This window comes from Solanum tuberosum, unplaced genomic scaffold (genome assembly GCF_000226075.1).
Source record: "Solanum tuberosum cultivar DM 1-3 516 R44 unplaced genomic scaffold, SolTub_3.0 scf00184, whole genome shotgun sequence".
NCBI classification, from domain to species: domain Eukaryota; kingdom Viridiplantae; phylum Streptophyta; class Magnoliopsida; order Solanales; family Solanaceae; genus Solanum; species Solanum tuberosum.
Genome location: NW_006239109.1, coordinates 231,789 through 240,557, shown reverse-complemented (window position 1 = coordinate 240,557; position 8,769 = coordinate 231,789). Strand labels below are relative to the sequence as shown.

Sequence of the window (8,769 nt, the reverse complement as noted above, 5' to 3'; positions counted from 1 at the left end):
TGTTGGTGAGGTTCGAGTTCCCACCTTGTAATCCCCTTCACCATTTCCCCCTTTCCATTCCCCCCCAAAAGAAGAAGCTGTGAATAGTTGATAAGTAAAATCCAGCATGCATCCTTATTTAGTTCATTTTTTACTTTGAAAGTTGTTACATAAGGGGCACATGACACTGTTAACCAAATTTTCCTGCGGATTAAAGGACCATTTGAAATAAAATAACTGAGGACAAACATAGAGATGATGATAAACAATTTACTGAAAAGGTTTATATCTTTTTCTGTCCGGCTTCCCCAAGGGGATGAAGACCGTTGACAGTCATTTTCTTCATATCTTTGCAAGGGAAAAAACCATAGCATCTTACCAACTACCCAAAAGTCTGGCTGAAGCTTTGAGGGAGACATTCTTCTTACAGAAAACGAAGATTCACGATGCCCACCTCTATCTTTGAATGTTGCAACAAAATTGGATACTCAAGGGCAAAGATGAGTATGACCAAGCATCTTAACTGTAGAATTTCACGAGTGTTTCCCTTCCAATCATTTTATGTTATTGAGAACAGGAAAAAACCATCCAAAGTACTACCACTAGTTCTTCTGCATTCATAGTGTTAATATAGTACAACAACAGTTTCAAGCTTCATGAACTACCGTTAGTGCATATGTAAAGACCCTAAAGAACATATAGTACATATACCAAAGTACTTGATGTAAAAGAGAATCATCAGATTTTCATAATGCTACTGTCTTGTACTAGGATTTGCTAAAACAGACTTATCTGGAACCCGACCTAGAAGTTTTACATTCTTCACAAGCTACTACTAAGCACAACTGCTAGAAATGAAAGACTTGTGAAGCATAAGAAGGTGGAATAGAGATTTTATCTTACACCTCAAAGTTCACCAAAACGTACCAATAACGTTAACTAAGCTGCCATCCATCTACTCTTCACTATATCACCGAGGTTATTGTCTATCAAGAAGCCAAAATTGTCGGCCTGCAGCACAAATCAAATAGGAATGAATGCTTTCTTCCCCATTGACAAGTCCATTAAAATATTTTTTAGAAAAACACAGTTATGTTAAAAGTACCTTGAAAGCAAGAGAATTGGTGTCCTGACATTTTTCCCAATGATGGCGTTCATGCTATAGCGTGTGCACACCTCAACTATTCCACGGACACCTGCTATCCCACCATCAATGGTGTCCTGACATATTTGTCACCCTCATAACTGACATTGTCACATCCTGTGGTCTTTCGAGCAACTTGTCAACTCTTCACAATCCAACTTGCCTGGTATTATGACATACTTCTTGCTGTTGTTTGCTGCGGTTAACTTTTCATTGAATACAAGATATCCATCCATGTTAGCTTGTGCGCACCCAAAGGGTGGCAGTTGCGGGTTTCCTTTGTTATCAAAAAAAAGTATCCATCCATGTTATTGCTATAGCTGTTGTTGTTTTGTCGTTTACTCTTTCACCATGTACAAGATATCCAATGTTATTGCTATAGCTGTAGTTGCTTTTGTCGTTTACTCTTTCACCATGTATAAGATATCCAATGTTATTGCTATAGCTGTTGTGGGTTTCGTGTGAACTCTTCACATTTCTTTAAGTGGTTCAACTCCAACCCATATAACAAGACATCCACCCAATTGTATAAGTGTAATCCGAACTTCACTCACCCGATCTTTTACCTTGAGCTGATTTTGAGCAATCATGAAACTGTATGAAGTGACCTCATAGCTTGATAACTGCTAGGATATCCATCCAGGACTTGCCCAGTCTAATTCTCTTGAGCTGAATTTCAGCAATCATGACACTGTATTAAGTGATTCAACTCTCACCCATATACAGTATATCCATCCATGTCATTGTATAACTGTAAACTATGGACCTTACTAACCTGATCTATTATCCAGAGCTGACTTTGAGCAAGCATGACACGGTAAAAAATGACCTCATAATTTGGTTACTGTTGAGATATCAATCCATAACCATATAATGCTAGCCATTGCTCAGTGCTCACCCAGTTTAGTTCTCTTGGCTGATTTTTAGGATCATGACACTGTATAAAGTGGCTTAACTCTTTAAGCCACTATACAAGTTATCCATCCAGGTAAATGTTAACAGTAAAATATGTTCACGTTACTCACTCCATCTATTATCGTGAGCTGATCTTCAACAATCATGAAACTGTATAAAGTGACCTCGAAATTTGGTAACTGTTAAGACAACCATCCAGGCAAAGCTATAATGCAAGGCATTATTCACAGAGTCTAATACTATTGAGCTGATATCCATCAATCATGACAGTGTATTAGGTGACTTAACTCTTCGCTCATATACAGCAAATTGTATGACTGTAAAATGTGAGCCTCATTGCTCACCCCATCAACTCTCTTGAGATGATTTTCAGATATCATGACATTGTATACAACTATACAATGACCTTATAATTTGATAACTGTCAAGATATTCATCCAGACAACAGCATAATCTAAGCAATTAGTCACCTGATCTAATTCTCTTAAGCTGATTTTCAACAATGATTGCCGATGTAGGATTTGATCTCACAATTTGATAACTTCACTCTTTTTATGATGTCTTTAAGACGTAACTTTCTAATGTTCTGAAAAGTGACATGAATACTATTTTTGTCGCCTTCACTGATATAATCCGGCGTGAACTTCATGCTACTAATTTCCAAACATAACTTGCTTGGGATTGTTATTGATTATTACTTGCTTGAGATTCTTGTTGATTATTACTTGCTTGAGATTCTTGTTGATTGTACTTGCTTGTGATTCTTATCGATGGTACTTGCTTGAGATTGTTACGGATGGTACTTGCTTGGGATTGCTGTTGGACTTTTGGGATTGTTGTTGTTTCCTTTAGTTAATGCCCGGAAGCGGGCATAGAAGGTCATCCAACTCAATAAAATCTCCTTCTAAAATGGCAATCAGTTCCTGAGCAGAAAAATCATTGAGAACTGGAGATCCGTCGCTCTCAAGACAAATCTGTTGCATGAACCAATAACTCATATTAATGATGCCCATTTATATCAACACAAAAAAGGAAACATCACGACTACTCTAACAAACTAACATAATTAAGTTTGAAGGATAAATGAGAAGTGTTTCAATTAGCTAATAAACCAGGCACACATAAGGTATACTTCTTAGTTCTGAAGCCTAAATTACTAAATGCACAATAGAAACAGTAACTCAGATTCCACTTGTAGAGCAACAACAGATATGGAAAGCAGAAAAAATTACCTTCATTGATTTCACTCCATCCCCAACTTCTCTAAGAGGTTTCTCATATTGAGATGTCAAGAAAACGAGTAGGTAAATTCTAAAGATAAATGCATATCTTGTGCATGTCAAACATTTGATGAGCTTATAAAAATAAGTCAATGAAGATGCAAAACAGGAAACAACAAACAATTGAAGCAATTCAACATGAAAGCTTGGGATTATGAATGAAGAAAAAGTTAACTAAGCACCTTTAAAGAGTAATAACATAAAGTTTTCTTTGCGATATACCTGCTTAGCAACATTTTCTGCAACAACTTGACCATTTAAGTCGGTAACTAATCCACTAGGTAACTTTGAGACATCATTCTCCTGGTCAATAGTGTTTTCATCATGCATTTTAGAGCCAGTAACCGATGCAGCTGATCCATCAAATTGAATACCTATATGGCGTACTGTCGCATCAATTTCTTCACCATTGGAACTAAATATATGACCTGACAAGTTATTTCCATGATGAGATTTGATGAATACTCGGCATAGAACAAAAGATGCCTGCACACAAGCAGAAGAATGAGACATGTTACATGTAGCAAATTTATGCTATGCAACAAGACAAAGCCACCTTAAACAGAACCACATAATATTTTTTATGACTAATTTCAGAAATATTTATGTCAAACTTCTTAATATGTACATTAAGCACAACCACAGACTAAAGGCAGAGAGAGATAGGAGGTCTACCAACATAAAAAGCAGAATTATGGTCACACTCAGATTGTGTTGCTTTGATAATCTTAATTACCATCAAGACTTCAGAACAATAACACAAACCCAAAAGATAAAGCTAACTAACTGTTGACACGCAGTGATCTGTTTCAGCAATCACATCAAAATCAAATCAAACAAAAGCATAGGCCCTAAATCCAACTCTGTTTTCTATTGAAATGCAGGGCAAATTGGGATACCTTACAAAGTTTCTCTTTACCATAACTAATAATGGGCAACAATATACCTAAAGAGTACAAACACATCCTCAATACAAAACTAATTCTATAATCTACATTGTATAATCAGAGTGGTACTTAGATTTCATCAAAACATATTAGCATATCAATGAAAGTACGAACATGCACAGCACTCCAAGAAGGGAAACAACCAACCACTTCCCGATGTCAGTTTGAACAAAAATTACACCAGAAAAAGGCAAGCCTTTGATAGTGTATTCAAGTAAAAGACTAATAACATTGCAAATTAAGAAAAACTCAATATATTCATTGATGTACGCAAGAAAGATTGTATAGCAGAATGTACCAAAGGATGACCAGTTAAGGCGTACTCATGCATCAACCAATCAGTCTTAGTACAATCCTCCAAATAAAAATCAAAACTTTTACGCGTACCCACCACAACTTTCCCTGCACCCGCATCCACCACATCCCTAACTTTACCCCTCTTCTTCCAATAACCACCACCAGCTCTCCTCCTCCCTCCCTTCAAAACCCTAGCCACAAAACAAAACCAGTGCCTTTTCCGTTCACCACGACCGTACCGGAAACAGGCGGAATCCGGCAAGTTAAATGGATCAAAATTGTAGAGATCAATTTCTCGAATTAGGTCAAATCCAGCGCCATTCCGGTGATCGGCGCCGTTCTTTGAAGATAAATAGTAGCTAATTAGTTGTTGATCGGAAGGGTAAAATCGGGTACCGGGAGGAAGCGAAAACGGCGTCGTATCTCCCATAATGGGAGAGAGTGAAGCTATAACTGAGAGTGTTTTGAAGTAGCAGGGGACAAAGAGCTCCGATATAAAAGGGATTTTATATGGACCCAACAAATAAAGAAGCGTGACCATGAAGTTTCTTCATAATGTCAGCTTATTAATCTCACGTGCTTTCCTCGGAGAATCTCTGTTCCAATTTATATGACATAATTTAAATTTTGATTTTATAACAATAACAAAACACCTTGTGAAATTACACAATTGGAGGTGAATATGGAGGGTTAAATAGCCAAATTTTGATCACGATTTATATATATGCCTTTAAAATAATTTAAATTATTGATTTTGTGACTTATAATTTTCTTATGTAGTTTCTAAATATGTAAATAATTTTTCAAAAACTTTTAAGACTGCATGTCTGAATTCACAATTAAAATAAAGATATTTGATTTTTGAAATCCAAACTATGTCATATAAATTGAGATGTATAGAGTTTTTCTCCGTCTAGACTCAAACTCAAATTAGTTATAAACCGACAATGGATTGTGGTAGATGGTTGAAATCTCACCACCCTTAATCATAAAGGCCTTGAGTTCGATTCCCTAGCCCAAAAAGGGACCCGGCTATACAGATTCTTTTATAGACAAGCTTTGTGGTAGTAAATACTCGTTTATTTTAATTAAAAATCTTGAATTCGAGATTAATTATTTGTCATTTTCTTAGCTAGATTTATAACAACATACCCAATGAAATTTCACTAAATGAAATCTGAGATGGATAGAGTATACGCATACCATATCACCATCTCATGGAGGATGAAGAAGTTGTTTCCAAATGATGCTCGACTCAATTGTATCAAAATCAAATAGAAGAAAAAGAAAGCTTAGTCATTATTTTCTCAGCTAGATTTTGTGTACGCAAACACGGATACATGATACCGGATGAGAAATAAGAAAGAAGAATCAAATTTCTTTTTATTTCATATCTTGAACAAATCAAACACTTGTCAAACTTACCAACATTAACAATACATCAATTATGAAATAACACATGTTCTCCAAATACAACACCACCTAAATTAACTTGACAAACTATCCATAAACTCCTTATCAGTTTCAAGAGAAGCCATGAAGTCAGGTAAAAGACACACTTCCAAATCCATACTACCATCACCTTCAATCCCTTCATACAAACTCACTTTCCCATCAAACTTGTGTGCATATCCACTTCTAAGTGCCACTCCTTTTCCCAATCCAAATTCATTCCCATACATATCAAATCTTGGAGAACTTCCCATCATAACGCTACTAGGATCGAAAAATCCCAACTGATAAATCATACCACTTTCCAATTTTTCAACCCATTCGCGAATATCTTTGTTCTTATGATTCACCACAGCTTCATGCATTTCCCAAGCTGCCCAACCAAGGCTGTTTTCAAGAAGTTTTCCCGCTGAGGCAATTCCTCAGGTAAAAGGCACACTTCCAAATCCATGCTACCATCACCTTCAATTCCTTCATATAAACTCACTTTCCCATCAAACTTATGTGCATATCCACTTCTAAGTGCCACTCCTTTTCCAAATCCAAATTCATTCCCATACATATCAAATCGTGGTGAACTCCCAATCACGATACTACAAGGATCACAGAAGCTCCCCAACTGATAAACCACACCACATTCCAATTTTTCAACCCATTCACGAATTTCTTTATTCTTATGATTCACCACAGCTTGATGCAATTCCCAAGCTGCCCAACCAAGGTTATTTTCAAGAAGTTTTCCCACTGAGGCATTCCTTCGAACAGTTTGTATGCAATTCCCAAAATAGTTTTCTGGCAATGGAGGTTCCAATCTTGCTCTGTTATTAATCGCCATTCTGCAACTTGTTACATGATCAGCTGGGAATTTTCGAACCCTTGTTATGCATCTCCACATATGAGCTGACAAAGCTTGTAAAGACGAAATCTTGGAGGTATGACATTCTTGATTTGCTTTAGCTTTGAGTTTCTTTAAAGACTCTGCTGAGAAATGGAAGAATCTTTCTCTTAGATTTGGGGATTCGTGTCTACTAATGAATTGATCATGGTGAGTATAAGGAAGATTAATAATTGGACCATGTCCTTCTGGGAACCAATGGTTAAAATTCGGCGATTTCGAAATGGGAATGCTCTGTTTTTGTCCATTATTGGCTTTGAAAACTTCTGAGAAAGAGTTAAAGAAATGCCAAAAAGAAGAACCATCAGCTAAGACATGGTTAATTGATAAACCAATGAAAACCCCATCAATTAATTCTGTTAATTGAACAGTTAACAAAGATAAATCATGCCCATCATGGTTAATAGCTCTATCATGATCGAAAAACGATTGGACAACTAAAGGCACATCTTTTGGTGAAAGTATATCAGAAACAGTTAAATCAAGATTAGCATGGATAAATCTTGCACCAGGGCTATTAACACAATCGATAAAGACAGTGTAAAGAGGAGGATTTTCTTGTTTAAGTGTTTTAAAACGACCAGCTAATGGGTAAAAATGGACAAGGGTGATTGAGAGTGAATCTTTAAGCTTTTGCAATAGAGGATCAAGTTGAAATGATGATGGTTTAGTGAAAAGTAAACCTTTTTGGATATATTGAACAGAAAGCATGGCTAAATCCCATGATGATAGATAAACAGGTTTTTTAGCTTCTTCTGAATTGTAAAGTGGCTTGATGAAACAATCTGATATGTGTTGAACAGTTGGTGAAGAAGACATTTTTTTTGTTTTTGGTTTGTTATTTTTCTTCTTGTTATTGTATAGTTTGAAGATTGGGTTTTTATATTGAGCATTTATGATTAGTCCAACTTCTACCTACACCCTCACCAAACCTGTCCAAGTGGGGCTTAGGTAGAGGTTTTTGTGGGGAATTATAAAATGGTTTAAGATAAAATATTAGGATGAAAAAAAAACAAAAATGGTATCTTATACTCCTTCCGTTCCTTTTTATATGTCATACTTACTATAAATAGTTGATCCATAATACTTGTCATTTCATAAAATCAATGTATAAATTACAATATTCTTTCTATTATAACATTGATAGTTAATTAGTCTTGAAAATAAATATTTGACCAACCTAGGAAAACTAATAAGTAATTAATGTTTATTGTAATTACTTCATACATTGATGAATTACTTTCACCATTGCATTACTCTATAAAATCTAATTTTAAAAAAGAAATTCCAACAAACAAATTAAAAATAAAAGATGGATTTATTAATCATTTATTGAAAAGTTGACTTCAAAAAAACATGAATTAAGGTTAGAATTGTAAACTTACTTAGTTTTTTAATGCAAGTGAAATTTAAAAAGGTGACATATAAAAAAAATGGAGGGTGTACTTGAATAGGTTTATAATGTTTCCTTAAATATTACATGGACAATGAAAAAAATTAGACTTGACATCAACTTATATTTGTTAATTTTTTATCTATTTTTGGAGACTTTGTATAATTTTTTGAGGTGCAAGTTCTTCTATATTTGATAGTTTTTGAAATTTGATCGGACTTTCTTGGTGTATTCGAAATCGATTTTTCTAATATTTTTGGGTGAAAAAAATTTCACATTTCTTATAAAATATCATATTAACTAATTTTTATTATTCTCTATAAAATATTAATCCTACTATAATTAATTAAGTAGATAGAGGTTGGTGGAATTCAACATTTATGTGGATTATATCTTCAATAAGAAAAGATACTTTGAGTGTGAAAACAACTTCCAATCACAGACTAATTTTATTTTAGCAAAAATAA

The 8,769-nt window shown here is 34.9% G+C and overlaps 2 protein-coding genes across 2 annotated transcripts; both read right to left on the bottom strand.

Annotated features, from left to right (window-relative positions):
- Positions 1 to 235: 235 nt before the first annotated feature.
- LOC102591368 (NAC domain-containing protein 19-like) lies at positions 236 to 5,065 on the bottom strand. The gene is made up of 4 exons (XM_006354886.2): positions 4,564 to 5,065; positions 3,541 to 3,804; positions 1,085 to 3,012; positions 236 to 990 (listed from the first exon to the last, which is right to left on the bottom strand). The coding sequence occupies exons 1-3, from the start codon at positions 4,990 to 4,992 to the stop codon at positions 2,887 to 2,889; spliced, it is 819 nt and encodes a 272-aa protein (XP_006354948.2). The 5' UTR covers positions 4,993 to 5,065; the 3' UTR covers positions 236 to 990; positions 1,085 to 2,886.
- An 855-nt stretch (positions 5,066 to 5,920) lies between these two features.
- Positions 5,921 to 7,784, bottom strand: LOC102589685 (uncharacterized acetyltransferase At3g50280-like). Its single transcript, XM_015312066.1, has 2 exons — positions 6,774 to 7,784; positions 5,921 to 6,438 (listed from the first exon to the last, which is right to left on the bottom strand). Exons 1-2 carry the CDS (start codon positions 7,726 to 7,728, stop codon positions 6,050 to 6,052), a joined length of 1,344 nt encoding a protein of 447 aa, XP_015167552.1. The 5' UTR covers positions 7,729 to 7,784; the 3' UTR covers positions 5,921 to 6,049.
- Positions 7,785 to 8,769: the final 985 nt, after the last annotated feature.

Bases quoted from the DNA above. Each gene is read 5' to 3' on its own strand.
- LOC102591368 (XM_006354886.2), bottom strand. From the start codon at position 4,992: ATGGGAGATACGACGCCGTTTTCGCTTCCTCCCGGTACCCGATTTTAC. The intron at 3,805-4,563 runs GTACATTCTGCT...GCTTGTGTGCAG, and splicing joins CCTTAACTGGTCATCCTTTG to GCATCTTTTGTTCTATGCCG. The intron at 3,013-3,540 runs GTATATCGCAAA...TTCATGCAACAG, and splicing joins CAGAAAATGTTGCTAAGCAG to ATTTGTCTTGAGAGCGACGG.
- LOC102589685 (XM_015312066.1), bottom strand. From the start codon at position 7,728: ATGTCTTCTTCACCAACTGTTCAACACATATCAGATTGTTTCATCAAG. The intron at 6,439-6,773 runs GAAGGAATGCCT...TGCCTTTTACCT, and splicing joins GAATTGCATACAAACTGTTC to GAGGAATTGCCTCAGCGGGA.